Genomic DNA, 22,227 nt, shown 5'->3' on the forward strand with positions numbered 1-22,227 from the left:
GTCAGAATAAACAGCTCTGTTAGGAAACGCCAAAACTCAGGGTCCAATTTAAGAAAATAAATAATTAAATAAATCCAAGCTGGAGTAAAAAAAAAAACATGACTCCATTATGTTAGAGCCCTCTATGCAATCCAGCAAGACAAACGAGCAGATGATTCATCAGCGCAAACGGTCGTGTGTCAGTAGCTTAAATGTCGTCCAGGTCTGCTTCTTTTTTTAATTTAATTTAAATTTATGTTGGTCTGTATGTCGAATAGGACAGAGCTGCCACTACTTATGTAAAAAAGCTATGAAAAAAAAATCCCACTATTGGCCTTAAGAGGAGTCATTTTAGTCCACAACATTTTGGACGAGTTGTGATGGAGTGTAAACACTGCAATAACCTGTCAGTGACCAGACTTTTTTTTTTTCTTCCTTCTTTAAATAAAATCTAAAAGAAACGCATACAAAATGCCCCCAGCGGGTTTCTTTTTCTTTTCTTTTTTTAGCCCATTCCTCACAAACTAACACATTAACCATGCTTTGGAGCATACCGTTTGTCAGGTCATTTATTTTTTATTTTTTATATAAATCATGAAGATATGATTTGTTATGTAACAGCCTGTACAACACAACATACCGAAAACAAAACAAAAATTCAAATTAAAGTGTACAAAGCAGCACTGGGCTGTAAAGAACCCATATAGTAACATTTTTTTCACATTTTTTTTATTTAATTTTTTCCCCCTCCATCAATGACAAGATGTCTGAGCTTCTCTGACTGTACTTTTAGTGTTTGACGCCTCAGCTATAAACCTTTTGTTTTCCGTGGATGCAAATTGACGGAAAAAAAAAAAAAAAAGCTGGTTGTAAACAATCCAAGCGGGTGGATTTTAGATTATGAACAAATGGCGAGTGCAAATCAGTCGTGGAGTGAAATGAATGCAGAGCCCTAATCAACAACATTCACATGTAAACACCGGTTTGTGGAAAGCCAACAAGAATGAAACACAGGAAGCGGTGTTGGTCGGGTAAACGGTGTCGGACGTAAGGATGAAAGGATGGGTTTGCGTGTGACGTAAACGGCGACGGAGCGAGACTGATGTCGCACCTTTTGGCTTTATCTGACTTCAGCAGGGAGGCTGGGCATTTTGGGATTGGAATAAAGAGCAGAATTTAACGACAGATATAAATTTAGCTTAGCACGGGCGGAGATGGACAGACACGGTATGTGGTTCCCTTAATACTTTTCATAACCACAGGACCGCCGAGCACTTGAGCAAAGAGCTAATTCACTGCTTTTAATCTGCGAGAGTTTGGAATCTTGAACTAAATGTCTAATTTTAACTATTTCACAGTGATTTTTTCCTCTGTGAGAAAATGAAAACATTAAACGCAAATTGTTGTAGTTAAGCAATCAAAATCCAGCGTTTGGGTCACTGAGTGTATAAAGGGATAACTACACAGCCATCTATTAATTTTTCAAATTCAATATCTTATAAATGCGTAATATCCTGATACAATTTTAAGTTAATACATCTGATTGACTCAGATTCCTTAAAAACAGTGAAATAGTCCTGAATTCAGGTGCCGAATGCTAATGCTAGCCCATTAGCATCAAGTTTTTCTAAGCTAGCTAACAATTCTGGCTATAGTTTGTCTTTTTTTAAAATATATTTAAGATATAAAGAAGTGTTTTTAATTTTTCACTTACACATTACCTAGCTTTGAGTTTTTCTCAAACTTTTCTGAGAAGCTTCTGGAAGAACTGGAACAAAGCTAGCTGCCCTTAGCTTACCCTTCATTTATAAATGTAAAAACAAAACCGGTTGCGGTGAAACATAACCATTAAAAATCAGCTGAATCTACCTTTTGAGATTTTCTATGCCTTGTAATTCACAATCCAGTGCTTTTTTTTATGCCAAAAGGTGCAGCGGTGATTATAAAACACTGATTTCTAACAGCAGTTTTATTTCCATTATAAGCTTGTGAGTGGTTTTCCCTAAAACGACGAGTCGAGTCATGTTTGACCCCAAACCAAACAGCAATCAGAACTTAAATTTGGTTCTGTTCACCTCAAATTCTGAGCTCAGACGTGGGAATGACCGAATTTAATAGCAATCCATTAAAAAAAGTTGGAGTTATGGATTGAAACCATAATGTTCAGAATCTGCACAAAACCATATCTCATTTACCAAAAACCTCACAGCTTTTTTTACATACTTGTCAGCCATGTTAGATTTAAACTCTTGAGACCTTCCATGTTCAAACTGTTCGACTGGATTTAAGAGTCTCATTTTCGATGTTCCCATCTGGAAACACAACAAAACGCCCCTTCAATCCAAAATGAAAAGTTCTCAGACCAGCCCAGAGGTTAATAATATCCAATATGGCTACCATGTGAATAAAACGATGAGTTGTAAAACTATACTATTAGCACGCAACACAGTTTGTTTCTCACTGAACCAGGTACTTGCACAAAACGGATCTGTGTAACGCCTTTGGTAATCCCACAGGCAACTAGAGCGTGCCAATTGTCACTCCGAGATCTGACTTGTGAGGTGAATAAAAATGCAGTAATGTGCTGGATTTCATGCACCTCATTAGTGTGAAATTGGATCTGGAAAACCAGCGTGACTCCCAGAGCATGAGGTACAAATACAGATCGTTTCTGTAACTTGCACTGAGAGTGGAAGCCATATTTGATTTAATGTCGGGGCGGCTCATGGACTTGGGATTTCCATTTGTTTCTGTAATTCAGATTTTCCCCGTTTCTGGTTGGAAATGTTACATGAATGGCCCTTGACAACAGAAGCTTCACAACAGCCAAGAGATTAATACTAAATATGATTGCCAGGCTCATGAAAGTCTCATTTATAAACAACAGAGTGCTCCACAACTGGTTTGTAGCCATGTTGTGGCTTGTAGTGGTACAAGATGTTAGTACCGCAACAACGGACAAATCCCCACTAGTTGTTAAAGTTGTGACTACAATGCTCAACTTTAGTGTGAAGCCTTCAGTCCCAAAACAGAGATTGGATTTCCAAGAAGAGTAGAATGCAGCAGATTACTGATACAATGTGAAATTGGACCCTGGTTTTAATCCCAGTCCACGACAGCCATATTGCTGCCGTGGACTGATCCAGTTGTTTTTCCTGAATGAACCACAACCTCCAAATGGAGACGTAACTAGCACAGAAACACGGTTTCCACTTGATTTTTCCAACACCAAACTCAGAAATTCAGATTTTGAGTCAAATAAACATCAAAATTAGATTGGTTAAAAGCCATTCCCATATCCGAGTCCTGTGTAAACCAACGTTGGCGGCAATATTAACGTCTCCTCATACGGAGACACACAGAGGACAGAAACACAGTGAAAGACAGGTGTGTAAACATATCAGTCCCTCCCTCCAGTTTTAAATTCTGCCTGATATCGAGGTCACAATCACGATGCTCTCGGGCTCATACTCAGATTCAAGTGTCGTTATTTTTCTACATTGCTGTTAAAACACCGTCCCTCTTTTTTCTTTTTTTTTTATCTAATTTACCTTTTAGTCATTTTTTTGTGAAAAAATTCGGAAGTCAAAGGTGTTAAACTAAGTGCCAAACTAAAAAAAAAAAAAAAAGCTACTCGAGGATGGAAGAACAAAATGACGGAAGAATGGTAAGAAAAAAAAAAAAGAAGCTTATAAACAAACATGTTGCGTTGATGAGAAGTTTAAAAATCGCCCACTAGTGTCCGAAACATAAAGTGCAGGCAGTGTCTGTTCTCGGTAACGACCGCTGCTCTCCGCCGATAAAAGAGCCGAAGAGCGACCGAGCCAAAACAAAAACCAAAAATGCTGAGGTTGTCGACAATCCGCTTCAGGACCAGCCGGACTCCAGACTAGTGTCTTGCTCAAGGCAGGGCTTGGATTTGGTTGTCTGTTTATCAAAAATAACCGGAAGCGGCGCTCGGGTCTTCGCCGCTCGGGTCTTCGCCGCTACGCCGTTCACTCCACCCGAACCAGCAGTCCGTAGAGAAGCGTGCCGCCCTGCTCCTTCGTGATCCACTCGATCTCAGAGTTGCTGAAGCGGGGATCTAGAGGCTCGCTGTGGCTCAGCGTCTGAGGTCCCACCTTGTAGGAGCCCGGCCGCACGCACACCTGGAAGCCCACCTGAGCCTGGTGGCAGCGGTGAGAACGCGGGTCCTGAAATCTGCAGGGAGAGGAGAAGAAGAGCCGTCACTTCCGGCTCGGGTTTCCACCACCCCGGCGTTTCCACGCGCTACGAACTCACTGCACTTTGGGAGCAAACGTCTCCATGCCAGAGTAGCGCATGGTCGGGGAGAGCCGCACTCTGGGAACCTCCCTGCCGGGGGCGCTGTTCTCCTCTGGTTCGGTGTAGCCGTTTGGACCCTCCGTCTTCACTTGAGACACCAGGAAAATGGACGACGTTCCTGCAAAGCGAAGCGAAACAAAAACTACTCCTTAAAAAAAAAAAGTGTTGCCACAACTATCAAAATAACTAATGGCGAAGGATATGAGCATCATACCAGGCAGCAGCTGGCCGTGGTCCAGTGTGCGCCGCAGGGCTCCTACGTTGGTGCCGTGATACGCAATGTGCCACTTCTTTAGTGCATTGGAAACCTCACAGTGGGACTTGACCCTGCAGAATGAGGCAGGCTATAAATAATAGCTAAAAACTAACAGAGACACAAACAGATGCTAATATTTGCTACAGCAAAAACATCCACATTCAACACAAGGACTCATATTTAAGACACTTTACCGCCATCTAGTGGTTAGAGTTACACCCAATCTTGCCTCATTTAGCTTGTTTTTCAAACTAAATACTGAACTTTATATCTGCTGTATGTGCTCTAATCAAATGAATAAACTAACTTAGAATCCATTTCACAGCAAAAACACTACTTATGCATACATCTAAATACAGTTAAGCAGAAAGAGGATAAAATATTAGATCATAGATATACAGAACAACCAGAAATGTTTGTAGTTCAGTTTGTTTATATAGATATATCTATAGATATGTTTAATATTTTTCTAATTGCTCCTTCATGACCTAAGAAAAGCAGCAAGCTACTGCTAATTTCCACACCCAACACATCTGTGTGTTGGGGGCGTTTTTATGTTTGTTATTTATTTTTTTTAATTCTGAACCTGGTAAAGATCAAATTATTATTTTTTAATCATTTCTGATACATGAAATCCATCAGCATTTTTAGCCTCAAAATGCTTCTTACTCCAACATTTCAGAGATTTCCAGATTTACTATAACAGCGTGAATAAAAAAACAAAACTAAACAAAAGGCCTTCCTGCAGCCTCCCCACCTGAGGGCGAAGCGGCACCACCCAAACGGCAGGGCGTAGTCTCGGGGTGGCTCTCCTCGCTTGTAGTACGCCTCGTCTCCCCGCAGCTTGTGGCAGGACTCGCAGTAGCACAGGTTGTACTTTGCATCTTCGTTGAAGTAGCCGTCTTGAGGTTGGACGGAAACAGGACGCGTCATTTTATACACGTGTGAGGAGGGAACGTGGACGGAAGTGGCGACGAGAAGTCAGAGAGATTAAGTCAAACCTGGCAAAGTGAGCAAGTCCTTGAAGCGGGAGCAGAGCGCCTGGTACTCGCAGGTCTTGTTGGGGTTGACCTCTGGAGGGGGCGTCCAGCACATGCTCTCTTTGATGCCTGCAAGCGCCAACAGAGAACCTGCTGAGGAGGCTGAAGGCTGCGGCGGAGGAGTTGGAAAAAAAGGAAACCGAGAGGTTTCGTACCGTCAACCATGTCTGCCTTCTCCATGTCTCCCTGAAAGCGAGTGTCGCCGCTCTCTGCACCCACAGCTGGCACGTTGTTGGTTACTATGGTGACCTGTCGCCATGAGAACATCGGTTACAGCAAAACGATCTCGGCTGGGACATTTAATCGGATCAAATAAATTTAATAACATTCGGCAGATCTTATTTAGTCATGTAAATCTTGTTCATGCAATATTAGAAATGCATAAAAATGCCAAAATAAATAATTGAATTGAAAATGGCTGGAAACAGAGGCACAATTACACAACTATACATCTTTGAAATGCAGAAGTGGAGCCTCCTGCACAACCAACAAGGATGCAGAAAGTGGTTTCTGGACGGCAAGCCTACAACAAATGGGTGCTGTCTTTTCCAGCAGCCATTGTACAGCACATACAGCTGAAAACCAGCTTTATGTGCAACAAGCGTAGTGGAGCTCTGCTTGGGTTGCTAGGTAACAGCGAGGTGCGACTCAACAATCAGGAGGTTTTTGAAACGGCTCATTTTCCAGATACCAAGAAATGGGAGGGTGGATTTTGTAAACGCTTTGGATGTTTTTGGAAGCACTGTTGATTTTTATTTTTTTTCAATGAACCAACTAATAATTGCATAGCCAATTGTGTCTATAGGAGGGGATTTTTGCAGAAATTGAAATAGGTGAAGCTAAAACTTCACCTATGTCCTTTGCTACAAATGATCAAGAGTCCACTGAAGGATTCTGGGCAGAACATTTTTACAGACAAAGAAGGTAGTTGTTTCCTTTTTATTTTAAATACAAAATATTGACTAATTTTTATGCAGTTTTCACTCATTTATTGCTCTGAGCATGTTGATCTTTCAGCAATTTGCCTTTTTTGAGTCTGTATACTCCAGTTGATCACCAAATTATTTTACAGTTACTTCAATAATAGCTTCATCGCGATTAATCCGATTAGCTGTTTCAAGCTTAAAATATTCAAATGAATCCTTTGCGAGGCGCGGCCAAGTCCCTCTGCGTCTCTACAAACCTGTTCACACTGGCCGTAGAGGTCGATGAAGGGGTAGCAGGGCGAGGGGATGTCCTGCGCTGCCACGCCCTGGTCCATGCTGTTCACATAGAGATGGAGGCAGTTGTTGGTGTCCACCAGCAGACCCAACACTGTCCCCTCTGGACAAGTGTCCAGGTTAGGACCGTAGTTCTCACATATCTGAAGGGCGGAGGGGAGCGAAACAGAAATCAGATGATGGGAGAAATGAAAGGTTGCTGTCGACTAATGGCAATGTTGTGGAGCGTTTACTTTTAGAGAGTTGTGGAAGACGGAGTCGCGCTGCAGCAGCCAGGCGGAGCGCTTCAGGCAGCAGGCCGTGGAGGGGAAGTTCAGCCGGTCGGGGGAGTGGCCTATTACCCCTAACGACAGAGACGACGTCCACGACGGGTTCAGACGATCGATCTGAAACTGGCGCCCAAAGAAAAGCATGAATCATCCACTCAAACTGCAAATTGAAACACAGACAATCGTATTTATGCGAGTCCAGCAGAGCCACCTGGAAGAGCTGCTGGCGCGCCAGCGGCTGGACGGTGACCAGCAGGCCCTGGTTGTAGCTGGAAACCCGGGCTGCCGTCAGGTTCTGGTTGGACAGCTGGATGTTCTTGCCGTGGTTTTCCAGAAACATCATGACCGTCGGCACCAGGGAGCATGTTTCACTCTCAACCTTGATAAGAAAAAAAACAAAAAAAAAACACAAAAGAAGCATTTGACACGAACAAAATCCAATTGTTTCATAAAGCTTCTGTTTTGTTCCCTGTCTTTCCAGCCTCTGACCTCTCTAACGGGGCTGCTGTCCTCCTCCCCTTCGCTGCAGCTGTCCGAGGTGAGCGAAGGCGCCTTGATGCTCTCCAAGTCCTCCATCAAAGAGGAGCTGACGATGGACAGCGCCGTTATCCGCCCGTACAGGTCCAAAACGGCGTACACATTCTGCGAGAAGCCAGAAGCCGCTGCTCAGTGCTAATGTTTAGATTTGCAGGGTTCAGCAAGTCAAATTTAAGTCTTTTTAAGGCCAACCCGAATTAAATGTAAGAACAGAAAAAAGTAAATACAGACAATGGTTGGAGGACGATGCTGTTGTTATGATAAAGCATCGCAAAAGCTGAACATTTTTATTTATTTAGGTTTGAAAATAGCATCAAACATCTGACTCTTCTGTGTTTTTGTGATTTTTCCTTTGAATTTATTTTGCTCAAATCTTAGAAAGAATTAAAAAACAAAAGTTTATAGGCATCTACAAAATACTTAAATAACACATTAACATGATTTTGTGCAAACTGCAAAAAATATATCATCTGAGAAAACAATAAATAGAAAATCATTTTTTGAAGTAGAGTTGAGAAACTACAATAGAAAAATAAATCAAATTTTAGGAGGGAATCTGAAACTAAAGTTATCAATCTTATGCGAGGATCGATGCGATACTAATACCGACTCGGCATCGATATTGGTGATATTTTGGATCGATCCGCCCACCTCAACTCAAACTTGAGATTAAACAGGCCTGCCACGGACTTGTGGTTAACATATTTTGAATGAATCTGAGACATCTGAGGCCTTCGCTTTAGATACATTAATGCAGAGCTTTAAGGATTCGGACACCCTGGTGTTGGTACCTTGGGGACTGCGGTAGCGGCAGGCCCCATGTCCTGCCCGTCAACAAAGATGTGCATGGTGTCGTCGTTGCACCTCTTCACGCCCACGCGGTTCCCCACCTGGAAACACATTCAGACTTGATCTCCTGCGAGCTCTGGATGTGAGAAATGGATAAAACGAAGGCAGGAGGCGCTGCTCACCGTCAGCCGGTCCAGCGAATAGCCGTAATTCTGCCGCTGCAGAACGCCATTGCGTTGGACCTCGGAGCCGCAGAGCAGCCAGGTGACCTTGGTGCGGAGCTGTGGGAGGGAGGGCGAGAGGCCGGACAGCGGGCAGGACGGCAGCTCCGGAGGCGCCAGCGTGGTCAGGCCGATGTGCAGAGAGCCGCACCACTGATCGTCCACCTCGTCGATCCTCACCTGCAGGAGGAAACCGGTGAAGAAGACCCGACCTGCTGGCTGCCCGCATCCTTATTTCCCCAAGTTAATCGCGAGCAAACCTCAAACAGCTCGTCCGCTTTGAGCTCTTTGGCGCTGAACACGATGCCGTGAGAGTAGCCGCCAACTCTGATGGCCTGGCAGCCCTCGCCCAGCAGCACCACGTTCTTTCCATGCTTACTGTGGAGCCGGTGGGCGACGCCTGCGACTGCAAGCACAAAATGAAGGACATAAGGACGCAGCTCTGAAGGATTTCGCAATGCAGCGTCGGAGAAAGAAACCTCCTGAGCACCTGGAGAGTGGATGGGGAAGCTCTTCTCGGTGACGTTGCTGGTGCAGAGGCTGTTGTCCAGCGGGCCGGAGGAGCTGGTGATGGAGACCTGAACGCACTGACCGTACAGATCGATCACAGCAAACACCTCTGAAAGAGACATGAGAGGTACAGGCAACGCCCTTCAGCTGACGTGCAGAAAACTGGCTCTCATGAAAACTGTGTCGTTTTGTTTCCACCTGTCGACCTCGACACAGGGCCCTGGTCGAAGTGTTGTCTGATTGGTCAGAAGACTGCGGCCGTCAACTCGTCCGCTTCCGCTATACGGTTTTTGTAAAATAATCATTAGTGGAAATGAAATATTAACATTGCCGTCTGAGCGCATTTCCGCTTGAAACACAGCCAATCAGACAACACTTCGCACAGAGCTCTGTCGCGATATTTTGACCCGAGTCTGGCGTCGACGTTATCAGGCGGACGGCTCTCTGGGAACGACGTGACGCAATTTCCGTCAGGCGTCCACGTCAACGAGGGTCAGCTTCATCTCTTTGGTTGAAGCATGCGGGCGTGTTAGTTTTTAAGTATTCATTTTAGCGGTCGCTCTCTACCTGCCGGCAGACCCGCGCAGGCGACGCCCTGATCCACGCCGTTGATGTAGTAATGGAGGTCGCCGTTGGCGGTGCGCATCATGCCGATCCGGGAGCCTGTGGTCAGGGAGTCCAGGTCGCAGCCGTAGTTGTTGCGCATTGTGTTGCCGTCCTGCATGATGGCGGTTCCACTGTGGGAGAAAAAAAACAAAAAACATTAGATGAATTGTTTGGATCTAAGTTGTAATTTGAATCGTTTGTAAAACATCACATTCTTACCTCAGCATCCAGGTGTCGTAGTCTATGTCGGTCATCGTGTTCGGAAACTCCAGCTCCTCCGGTCTGATGGCGGTCACTCCTGGAGGCACAGGGACAGCCACAGATAAACGTCAGGCAGCGGACGGAGTCGGACCAACCGGATCAGTCCGAGGAAACTGAAACGTATCGTTAATAAAGCAGAGGAAGATCCGACCTGCTTCTATTGAACCTGACCAGCGGTCCACCATCTTCTGAATAACAATTTCAAAGAGTTCTCCATCCCGAAGGCACCTGAAAAAAAATAAAATCACATCTTCACCGCAACATCTACTCAAGAATATAGACTGATACACCGTATACATGCTGTATTGATAAATAATATTTTACCAAAAGAAAACTAACAGAACACCCAGGAATAATCCTCAAAGTAAAAAGACGAGTTTCCAAACCTTGCTTTACGTTTCACAGTGCAGTTAATTTTTAAATGAGACTAGAAGCACAAAAATTGGACTGAATTTAAAGTTTTATAAACTGTGGTCAGACATCAAATACGCAACCTACAAAAAGCAGAGAAAAAGAGGAGATGGATGGATAAAACAACAAATGGATGGATGAAAAGATGGATTAATAGATAGACGTGAAAACAAATGGCTGCATAAATGCATTGATGCACAGAAAAAGTTATTTAATCAAGTTAAGCAGAAAAATAAACTGGATTAACTTTAAAACTTAAGAGTCTCTGAGAAAGACAATAGTTGTGAGTTATGACATCATTAAACTCTGATGAGTTGCAGCGTAAACCAGGAAGGAGGAGTTTTATTTCACCTCATGACATTTTAAAATCATCTCAGCTTCAAACATCTTATGCTGCTTCAAAAGCTCTTCGACCTGAAAGGGTTCTGACCATCGACGCCGTTACCTGTTGGAAATGACGATGGCGTCGTTAAACTCGCTGCGGCAGTTCTGGCGCAGCGCGGTGCGCCCCCCGTTGGTGATGACGGCGTTGGTGCCGTGAAGCTGGTGGAAGCGCAGGTCAGTGGAAGTGGAGGCCCCCGCCACAGAGCAGGGGCTCCCGGGGGACATGGCGGTGGGGCCGTCTGAGCTGTCCTCTGGTAGAGGAGGAAGGTCCACTGGAACCGCAGACGCACACACACACACACACACACAGCAGGTCAGACTTTCCTTAAAGCTGATGTCTCTGATAGACCATCGTTATCGTCCTGCTCCTCCGGGCCTCACCCATGTCGTCCATGATGGTGGCCTGGGCCGCCTGGCCGTACAGGTCGACCACAGCGTAGACGTTCGGCGGCACGTTCCAGGCCGCCGGTCCCTGCGCCACGCCGTTCACGAAGAAGTGCAGGCTGCCGTCTTCCTTCCGGACAACTCCGACCGTGTCCCCGGCCTGCAGGCAGAAGAGCGACGGTTTCGTCAACTATAAAACACGATTTAACAGAAAGACGGCTGATTTAAAAATAAAGAAAACTCCTCTTACTTTGAGTCGATCCAGGTTGTGTCCGTACTCGTCCAGAATCGTGGTTCCGTTGTGCATCACGCCGTTTCCCGTCATCATCCATGTCCCTGAAAGACAACCCACGGGAAACGGGTCAGGCGCCTCTGCACTGAAAACTCCTCGACTTACAGCTGAATTAAAATAGATAATTATATGCAACATTATTAATAATAAAAAAAGGAAGAGAAAATAAATTGTGTTTCATTACATTAGCATAATCTCACAATGAAAACTTGAGAAATACACAACCGTTATTTTGAGATTTGTTTAGAGTTTTGAACTTGGATGTGAAACAAATGGCTGAATAAACACAGAAACGGGAGACGCAGAAGTCACCAGTGAGCCGTGAGCGTCTCTGGATCTCAGCAAAACGATGAGCTGAAGAGAAGAAACGACCTGCATCGGCGCTAAATGCTTTCCGTCATCTCACCTGACCGCAGGTTCGTCATGGTGGACGGCAGCTGCAGGTAGGCGGGATTGTGTGTCGTGACACCGATTTCGATGGAGCCCGCCCATTTGTCCACCATCTTGTCGATGCGGACCTGGAACACCTCGTTGGAGCGCAGCGGGCGGCTGCTCAGGACCACCCCGTGGTTGAAGTCATCAGTCGCACTAAAGACATCAGCAGAACATGTGTTAAAATTAAATCCTTGCAGCGAAGATGATGAACCAGAAGAAGAAGCGCTAACTGCGGCCGCAGCGCCGTCCTGCCGTCGCAGATGATGGCTGCCTTCTGCCCACAGTTGGGGTGAAACAGGAGACGGTCGGGTCCTTCTGAGTCCGGCGTGAGGGCCAGAGCGGGCCGCGGCCGGCCGACGTCGGGCGACAGAGCCCTCATGATGGCGTTGTTGCGCCTGAGGCGGTCGCTGTGGTTGTGGTTGTGGACTATGGTGACTTTGACGGCCATGCCGTAGAGGTCCACCACGCCGTAGACCACGCTGGGAGTCTGCGCCGCGGCCACGCCTGCAGAGCAACAACACACCGCGGTCAAATCGTCGCCCCGGCTTCCTGAGTGCCGACGCGCCGGAACCGGAGGAGGCTTGCCTTGGTCGATGCCGTTGATGTAGAAATGGAGCGCACCGCTGGCTTTCCGCATCAGGCCGATGTGATCCCCCTCCTGCAACGACATGTAGCAGAAAATTGAAAAAGCGGGAAAACATAGGCGCCGCATTTCAACTGCAAGAGCCGGGGAGGTTTGTTGAGGCCGCTCTTTTAATCACGCATTAGGAACCAGGGATGAACCCGACCACATCAGTAAACACTAAAGAGTGGTCACTCTTTACTGAATCATAGCTTTATTACTGAAAATCAGCTTTTTCAATTTCACAATAAGAGCCGGCTTTTCCTCTCAAACGCTGAACAGGATTTCCTGATGCGCTCAATCCTAAAAACCATTACAGACACAGATTTACACAAGTTTGGAAAAACTTTACCTTGGTTTTTAAACTGTCTGAATTTAGTGCTGTATTGGTTTCATCCTAAGGCTCCAACTAACAATTATTTTAGCAATCGATTATTCTGACGATTAAGCAGATAAAATAAAATTGGAGCCAGGGTTTCCCCCAGAAAACTTGCTAAGCCTGGTGCTCGAGCGCCAGGGCAGTCATCCAGCCCACCGCCGTGTTTATGAGTCAAAAAACTGTTTAAAGTTGACAGGAAATTTGAAAATGTCTCTTGATAGTTATGTGTTAATGGAAGACTGGAAGATTAATACCTAAACACCAATTATTGCCTTAAAAAAGGCAATAATTAAAAAAAAAAAACTCAAATAAATAAACAATGCAAAGCCTAGTAGTGGCACAAGTAAAGCCTAGTAGTGGCACAAGTAAAGCCTGGTGGCCCGCCAGGCTTACAATACACTGTGGGAAACCCTGTGGAACGGTCTAAAGATGTTTCCTTTAACCACTTAAGGCTATTTATTCAATATTACAAATACATAGGACGAAGAAGCTTTTTACCGCAAACACAAAGTTGAGGATTATTTCAATAATCGATTAATTATTATAATCAGATTAAGATGATTAACTGAATATTGTTTTTGTAAACAAAATGTATTTATTCTGTTAACAGGCTATGAAAGCACTGATCCTCACAGAACCAGTGGCTGTGAAGTAGGCAGACGGTGCAAACACAAACAAGACAAAGCCAGGATACAAACGAAAGGTTCTGGGTGAAAAACGCTCTGGTGGACGAGATGCATGTTTCCACTGACCTGAAGTTCATCCAGGCTGAATTCACAGTATTCCCTACGAGTTCCTTTCCCGTTTGTTAATATCCCACAGCCACTCATCATGATTGTACCTGATAAAGATAAAAAAAGAAATAAAAGTTAAAAAAAAAAAAAGTTCTGATAAGCGAACAGTATCGACTCTGATGGCAGGGTGTTACCTGAGCGCAGATTGGTCATAGTTGCAGGATAGTCCAGGTTGTTGGGATTGTGCGTGGTCACTCCGATCTCGATTGAGCCCGACCACTTGTCCACTAGCTTATCGATGCGGATCTGGTAACAGAGACATCGTTAGCAGTTCAGCCCGAAGAGGGAAGATGGCGGCAGAGGACCGGGCCGCACCTCGAACATCTCGTTGTGCCGGAGCGGCCGGTTGGTCATCACCACTCCGTTGTTGAACTCGTCCAGAGGTCTCCGCCGCTCCGCCGTCTTGTTGTTGTTGCTCAGCTTGATCAGCGTGCCGCACTTCTCGTGGAACAGCAGCGCGTCGTTGGTCATCACCCCACCCGCCCCGGAGCCCGGCGCAGCCCCTCCGGTACCGGCCGGGCTGTTGTTAGAGTTCCCACAGTCTCCGCCCGCTCCCACGCCACCGGCCGTCCCTGTGCTGCCGTCAGCGTTAGCCGGAGCGCCGCCTCCACCGCCACTCCCTCTGTCAACTCTGGAAGAAGAGTCACTTCCTGCGTCGCCTCCTCCTCCAGCGTCGCCTCCTCCTCCTCCTCCTCCGCCGTCCTCCCCTCCTCCCTCGTCTTCAGAGCGATAAAATGAAACTATTGCATTGTTAAAGACGTCGAAGAGCTGGTGCTCTGTGAGGACTGAGCAGAGGCAGGAAGAGAACGGCTATCAGAGCAGATCAAGCTATGAAACCCTTAGAGGTGATCTATTATGCTTCCTTGAAAAGGTCGGGATAGGTCTATGGGCGATATAAAACATGTAAATTATTCTTAGATAATAAGATGTCAGTCTGGTCAGTTCTGTCCACTTTGAGCTCTTCAGAATGAGATGTTTTAGAGCCTCTTGTCACTTTAAATCCAAATCAGCCGCTGCTGGTCACGCCACCCCCAACTCAACGTTTACACTCACACGTGAAAACGGCTACCAACAGATGCGCATTTCTACACCTTAACACCTTTGAAAAGCAGAAGTAGAGCCTCCTGCACAACCAGCAAGAATTCAGCAAGTGATTTCTGGATGGTAAATCAACAACAAAACGCTCGTCTTTTCCAGAAGCCATTGTAATATGCATAAACCAGCTGAACAAAAGTGTTAGAGCTCCACTTGGGTTGCTAGGTGATGGGCTGAGCTTTGCTGGGGTTGCTAGGTAACATTGTGACTCCACAATCAAAAGGTCTTTGAAAAGGCTCATTTTCCAGACACCAAAAAAAAAAAAAAAAAAAACCGTCTGTGTTTTTTAAGCGCCTGGTCTGTGTTTATTAGCTGCTGACACCCAAGTTGAAGTATTTTGTATACGTGGTCCCCTTTAATCAGACAGGGCTTAACTCACCAGCGTCAGGCTCCAGGTTGTTGGGGAACTTGTCTGGCCGGCTGTTGCTGCAGCTGAGCTCAGGCACTGGGGGGGGAGAAATGTTTAAAGTACAGGACATGGAAACGAGCCCAGATCACGGCGGCAGGAAGACGAAGTTTAAAAACAGGCTTACCTTCATCTCCGTTCACCATCCCGTTCATCGCTGCCACATTCATCAGCGCTGCGATCCCCCCATCGTCCCGACCCCCACTTACGACCACCTCCTCCTCTACGTCTTCCTCCTCTTCCTCCTCCTCCTCGTCCCGCTCTATCGTCTCTCTCTCCCGCTCTGCGGAGGGCGGCGGCGGCTCGCAGCTCACCACCGTCACTTGAGTGCACTTCCCGTACAGATCCACCACGGCCCACAGCTTGGGTGGCAGGCCGCTGGCGGCCGCGCCGCAGTCCTGCCCGTTCACCCACAAGTGGAGCTCCCCGCGCGAGCTGCGCTGGATGCCCACGCGGTCGCCCTCGGCCAGCTGGTCCAGGTCGCGGCCGTACTCCTCCAGGACGGAGCGGCCGTCGCGCAGCACCGAGCAGCCCGACACGATCCAGGAGCCGCCCTTGAGCCCCGTGGCGCTGCTGGGGAAGTCCAGCGAGGCCGGGTCCAGAGCCGTCACGCCGATTTCAATCGATCCGCTCCAGGAGTTCACCTGATGGAGGGGCGGAGGAAAAACAGCGCGATTATTATTATTGTTTTACAATTTAAATAAAATACTGCTGGGCCGTCTGGCTATAAAACAACCTAAATAAAGTTTTACGCAAAAATAATCCCCGCAGAGATTCTACAGCGTCCACGCCACATGATGAGAGCAGAAAAGAAGAAGAAAACATCCGTCAGCAGCTTTTATGGTGGTCATAAAATTTATTTTTAGTAGCTTTGCTCTGGAAACAGTCCTTTGAAAACCAAGCAGATAGAGATGAAAATGCAGCTAAATATAGGATCCTTACACAGAGAGGAAAGTTTGGAAAAGTCTGGATTCGCTTTCTAAAATTTCCAGATGTGGATGTATTCATACAGATTTCTTCACGTAGCAAAGTCCATTTTTCCAGACAACTTCCAAGAGTTTATGGCTCCTTATGTTCACGTTAAAATATAAAACGATTATGTTCAGAAGAAAGGATGGAAAGAAAGGAAGGAGAAAAGAAAAAGGGAAGGGAGGAAAGACAAAGTAAAGTAAAGGAGGACACGAGGTAAGGAAGGCAAGAAGGATATAAGGATGAGGATAGGCAGAAGGAAGGAATGGTGCTAGGACACAAGGAGGTAAGGAAAGACATTGGTGGAAAAAGAAAGAGAAAAAAAATAAAAGGAAAGGAGGAAGATCAAGGAAAGTGGAAGGTAGAAAGGACACAACGGAGGAAGAAAACCAAGATTCACAAGAACAAAAAAAAGAAGAAAACAAGAGAGAAGGAATGAACTGTGGTAGCGTGTGCAAGGATGAAAGGAAGAGGGAGAAAGAAAGGAGAAGAAAAAAGAAAGAAAAAAACAGGAGGATGATTAGAAGCAGTAAGGACGGCAGGACCCACGGCTGGACGGATGCAACCTTTGGAGAACTTGTTTACCCCGATCAGGAACACAGCGTTGAACTCAAATCACCTCCCAGACAAACTGGAATCCATTTCTCCCTGGAGACACTAAACTCATCCTAAGCTGGAAACAATCTGATACTATTGATATCTGGGGGGGGACGAGGTAATATATTTCACTTTCTCATCACTCCACAGTGGCAGCTGAGACACAGCCGCGTAGAGATTCACCTCTTTTCGTACTCGTAGGTGGAAACACGTCGGATGAACCTCCACAAGCTTCGCGGAGATTTTTCCCTGCGGCCTACAACCGAGACGACCGGAGACGAGATGAAACGCTCCGTTCAATCGATACTTTCTGCTCACAGAGAGCTGCTATGTAAGGCAGCGGTGCTACTACGACGAGGGCAGATCTGGGTTAAAAAGAAAGAAAAAAAGTAGTAGAAGTAGCTGACCGGGTCACCAACATCTCCTTCACTAGTTTATGTAACACGCCGCCCTGTGGGCGTGTGTCTCTCTCTCTCCCTCTCTCCATTCAGATAAATAACTAGAGGATCCCAGTGCTGCTGAGAAACCGGGCAGCTTTTAAAACGATGAAAAATTAATGGGGTGTAAATTTCTAAGAAGCTCGGCTAAGAATAAACAGCCGAGCTGAACAAACAGAATTACCTCCAGTTTGGACTGAAGGAAATCGGACCTATTGCTAATCTCCCAGACTCATCGCTGCTGTTAACAACAAGACACATTTGCTGCATTCGAACATTGATATCGACTCAAATATGCGCTGATTTAATACAACTTTATCTCTGTTTGCAAATGAAACGCCGCAGAGCACCACAACTCCTCCTTTGACGTTTTGATCTCAAACTTCGACGTGTTCCACTGGGATGCTGTGATCTGGATGGTGTGTGTGATTGTGAAGTGAAAGGAATTTTTTTTTTTTTTTTTTTTGACAAAAAAACCCCCTAAGAAGTAAAACACGTGAACCACTTTTTTTTTGCTGCCTTTACACTCTGGTCGCTCTATTAGCGAAGGTTTCTTCTCCCAGCTGGGCACATGTAGACACATAAACTCTCACCTCCTTAACAATTAAAACAAATGCACGACACACTTTTCAGATAATTATGCGTAAAATATGATTTTGGGCTCGACTTGCATGTTATTGAGTAAATCTGGCTGTAAATACTAATGAAATGTCAATTTTTTCTCTAACTGGATTTTATATAACATATCAACTTCCTGTCAAAGCTAATTCTCACACAACAACACCAAATCTTTCTCTGCGTCCGGCTGTTGATATTTACCTCCCATCTTCCCCTGCTGCTCGCTCAGTGGATCCCCGTTCGCAGAGTTTTCAGTCACGCAGCAGCGGGCGCTTCGTGATGGAGGAAGAATCGATTTTCATCCAGTCATGAGGCCGATAACGAGAGTCCATACCAGACAAGCGCGCGCCGCGCCGCGAGGGATGCATAATGATTTACGCGCCGCTAAGCAGGTCCCATTAGGCCAGATGTTTTTATTTTCCTGGGCCCCCTGCAAAAGCTCTGAAGATCCCTCTCTGTATGTAGGAGGGGTGTGTGTGGTCTGGTTGGCACCGTCACAAGTTCACAGCTAACGTGTCGTCTAAAAAGCTCTGCTGTGGAGAGATAAGCTGCTGCTCGAAACTAAAACAGAAATAACACTAATATATAGAGGAAAAAGGTCCACTGCTTCTTCAACATCTTGTTCTTATGAAAAGATTTACACGTTTTAAAGATATTACCTAGAGGTCGTTTTTTTTTTCTTCCTTCAACAGATATATATAGTGATTAAAATAACAAATCTGGGTAATGACGTATGGATTTAAGAAAACGCAGCATTTTGAAATGAGCTGGAAAAAAAAAAAAACAGACCACACATTCTGCTTAGTGACCATCTGGGTGGATGACATCACAGGAGGGAGAAGAAGCAGAAGAAGAAGGGAGCCGACTGGCGGACGAGCAACTTTTCAGAGATTTCAACACAAACTGTGAAGTCTTCTGAAGATGTCACTGTGGAAACAATGACTGGAACGGCGTCCAGAACCTCAGCTTGATTTTATTCCTCTCTGACCGACTGGTTTTATGTGCAACATTCAAATCCACAAATACTGGAGAGATACCCCCCCAAAAATCTCTACAACTGCTTATTTCAATCGCTCAAACAATAAATATACCTTAATATACATAAACAGGCTCAGTGGTAAGCGTTTTAGCACCACAGCAGAAGCTAATATATACAGGTGACAAACAGATTTTAGTAAAATATGTAACTGTGACGCTACTGCGGATGCTTCCCTTAATTCACATTTTTATGACTGTTTTTCTTTATTTACCTTAAAATAAATGGCAAGTAGGTTTAGTGGAGTAAGTGCTTAAAGTGGTTTATTTTGAGACATTGTATGTTTTCAAGTAACAAAATTACCAGAGACGCACCAGTCAGATGGCCTGAGGTCGACGCTTCATGTCAGCGGATCAAATACTGAGAAGAAAACTTCAATTACATTTTCTAAATCAGATTTTTTTTTTTTAAATTAGAATTTAAAAAGACAACAACAACAAAAAACTAACTAACTTCCAGTCTGGAAAGACTAACAAACTCCTAAACAAGAACATAATAATCTATATGCCTGTGACGTAAACGTAATCTGTGAAAAGCAGGACTGTTTTAATATTTCATGATCAACGTTACGATGATATGTATTGATAAATAAAGTGATTCAACCTATAAAACATAATCTGATACACTAAATTAATATAAGTGAGATAAAGGTTAGACTTGTATGCAAAAATGGGAATAGTCTTGAAGATTTTTCAGCTTAATTTAAAAACTATAACTTCAGGAAGGGAGCTGTGTCAGATTACAAAAAATGTAACTTAAAAAACACTGGAAACATGAGGATGAGTTTGATTTATTTGACAAAAAACGAACGGCTGGTAACTTTTACAGAACTTAGGTCAAAGGTTTATCATCTTACATAATTTAACGTTACGATTTCAAATCAGTAACATGTTTTAATATAAGGGCTGCACACCTACAGTGTTACCGTGATGATAAGTTGCATTAAATCCTCCCTTTCCTCACTGCAAGCTTGGATGCCTGTCTGTGTGACCTTTGGGCACCGGTCTCCGGGTCAAGGGTGGGTCTCTTCTGCAGAGACTCCAACCAATAGTCTGAATATATTATTGTCATGAGAAGAAAAATATCCTAACAGCATGCATACATATAGGCAGTAATTTCTGATAAAACTACTGAATGAACTAATAATGCAATGATCATTTACAGAGCATGCATTATGCAATCATAAGAAGTAACCTAACAAATAACATATTACCTTCAAAGAAGAGAAATCATTGTTTTCTCTAGAAAATATTAACAGAACAGACTGTCAGGATAAAACCCCAGTTAGTCATGATTACAGCAGCAGTAATTAATGAGTGACAGCAGGATGTCATTAACAGCAGTTAGCCCATCGGTGTCGGTTCAGAGACGGTAACCCGGTGTGAGATAAGCCCCGCAGAGCCACCAGGACACACCGACCCCATCAGAACAAAGCGGTTTACCAGCCGAACTAAGCTCCTGCTAGGCACAAGTGAACGCTGTACTTCTGGGTCGGGCTCCACAGACCCTCCATGGTATCTTCCAAAAAGGCTCGCCCCGAACAGCCCCTGCTGCTAAGGGCTCATTAGCGCGGCTAACTGACGGTACCGAAGCTACACGGGCCGGTTATCGCTCATATAAGTGATCCGTTCAATGTATATCCACTCTGAGGCTGATTACCAAGCCACTGTCCCCCCTCTGAGGGCTCTGATAATGTAGTACGTGGACGCAAGGGCGCTCACTAAACACTGCGGAGGCTGTCAGGCTGTTTGAACATCGCTGGGGGGGCTGGAGCCCCTCACTGCGGCCAGAGACACACACAGACAGACCCCCCGGCTCAGCCGCACCAGCAGCGCGCTCACTCCGCTCAGGACAGCCAGCGGCGGGCCTGCACTTGTTTACCTTCTTGTCAATGCGGACGGTGAAGACATCCCGGTCCCTCAGGGGCTCCTTGCTGAGCACCAGGCCATGGTTGAACTCCTGGACGGGCTGGTTGCGCCGGGCTGTTCGGTTCGAGTTGGACAGGCCGATCAGCTTTCCGCTCCGCGGATGCAGCTCCGCCGCCATCTTCAGGGGGCGGCCAGGATTCACGACACCTCGGCTTTGCGACAGTACCCTTATCTTAGCGGTCGAGTGGTTGTCATGACAATGCTGTTTTCATCAACTGAGCTGTCAACAGTGCCGTATAAAACGTAGTGGGTAATCGAGGGCATATTGAAAAAATATATACATATATTGTTAAATAAATATTTATATCTGTGGTCTTTTTTAACTAAGTAAAACATATGTCTATGTTTCCGATATTTAGTTGAAACATAAAATTTAAACGCAGAGATTTAATAAACCTGACTTCATTAAATGCGTATTGAATTATTTCATATTTCTGTTAGCTGTCTTTGCACAGTTTTGTGTTCAAATTCATTTAAAAGTAATTGAGCAATTATCCTTCGTGCACATTTTTCATGCAAACATAAGCATTGTACTTAAAAGGTTTATTTCACATTGTGTTCATTGTGCTTTAATCCAGCCTAATAAGGCTGTGAAAATTATTAACAGTTTTCATTAACAAATGGAAAAATGTCTCCCTAAATGAGACTATTTAGTGACAAAAACATCCCCAGGATTTATAACTGAGTTAGAAAGTACAAGTTCTCACCTCTGACCTCAGAAACCAATGTGACTTCCTTGCAAGCAAACCTTAGTGACATTTGAAGTAAAAATTGTTTATTTAGAGTCGTGATGATTTATATCTCGTTAAAGTTTTTTTTTTTTTACAGACTCAGAATTACTCAACCACCACACAGCAGAGAAAAGATGTTTCAGTTTGTATTGGTAAAAATAATTAAAATAACAAGAACTGGTTGGTTTGGCTTGGTGCCTTCCTGAGGTTCAAGTTCAGAGGAAATTAATGCAGAATCAGACACAGGAACTTGTTGCTGGTTCACTGTTGTCAAATTAACCACATAACTTTGTTTACTGCAAACAATTAATACAAAAGTATCTTTAGTACCACAGAAGGCAGCCTGCGTACTTGTGAAAAACTTGGCCCTGTGTAAATCTGGCATGTATTTCTCCTAACTGGGTTCAACCACTGTATTTGATTAACCATGACTAAAACTCTGTTTAGTTTCTTCTTCATTCTGTTTCCTGTTTTTTTTTTTTTTAATGAAAAATAAAGTGCTTTTTCAGGCCTCATAGCGGCAGGTACATGTTAAAACATAAAGAACAAAAACATCAAACTTTGAGACGAACATGGTGTTTGCTCTTATTTACTACACATTTCTTATATTATCTCAGGACATTTTTTAAAAAATCTTCATGTTGCTTTATAGTCGGTGACGTAGATCTTACTTGCATGACGTTGCCTTCATTTGACCG

General features: G+C 44.8%; 1 protein-coding gene across 1 annotated transcript; it reads right to left on the minus strand.

Annotated features, from left to right (window-relative positions):
• Positions 1 to 521: 521 nt before the first annotated feature.
• neurl4 (neuralized E3 ubiquitin protein ligase 4) lies at positions 522 to 21,213 on the minus strand. The gene is made up of 29 exons (XM_014989324.2): positions 20,752 to 21,213; positions 15,341 to 15,857; positions 15,187 to 15,252; positions 14,028 to 14,497; positions 13,847 to 13,958; positions 13,671 to 13,759; positions 12,503 to 12,575; positions 12,148 to 12,421; positions 11,889 to 12,070; positions 11,441 to 11,526; positions 11,188 to 11,350; positions 10,868 to 11,078; positions 10,163 to 10,239; positions 9,970 to 10,048; positions 9,712 to 9,881; positions 9,125 to 9,253; positions 8,895 to 9,040; positions 8,596 to 8,814; positions 8,416 to 8,514; positions 7,577 to 7,729; positions 7,299 to 7,466; positions 7,052 to 7,210; positions 6,782 to 6,961; positions 5,754 to 5,847; positions 5,560 to 5,667; positions 5,316 to 5,460; positions 4,517 to 4,629; positions 4,261 to 4,420; positions 522 to 4,179 (listed from the first exon to the last, which is right to left on the minus strand). Exons 1-29 carry the CDS (start codon positions 20,914 to 20,916, stop codon positions 3,975 to 3,977), a joined length of 4,812 nt encoding a protein of 1,603 aa, XP_014844810.2. The 5' UTR covers positions 20,917 to 21,213; the 3' UTR covers positions 522 to 3,974.
• Positions 21,214 to 22,227: the final 1,014 nt, after the last annotated feature.

Source organism: Poecilia mexicana, unplaced genomic scaffold, assembly GCF_051168715.1.
Source record: "Poecilia mexicana isolate PSO_F unplaced genomic scaffold, ASM5116871v1 scaffold_18, whole genome shotgun sequence".
NCBI classification, from domain to species: Eukaryota; Metazoa; Chordata; class Actinopteri; order Cyprinodontiformes; family Poeciliidae; genus Poecilia; species Poecilia mexicana.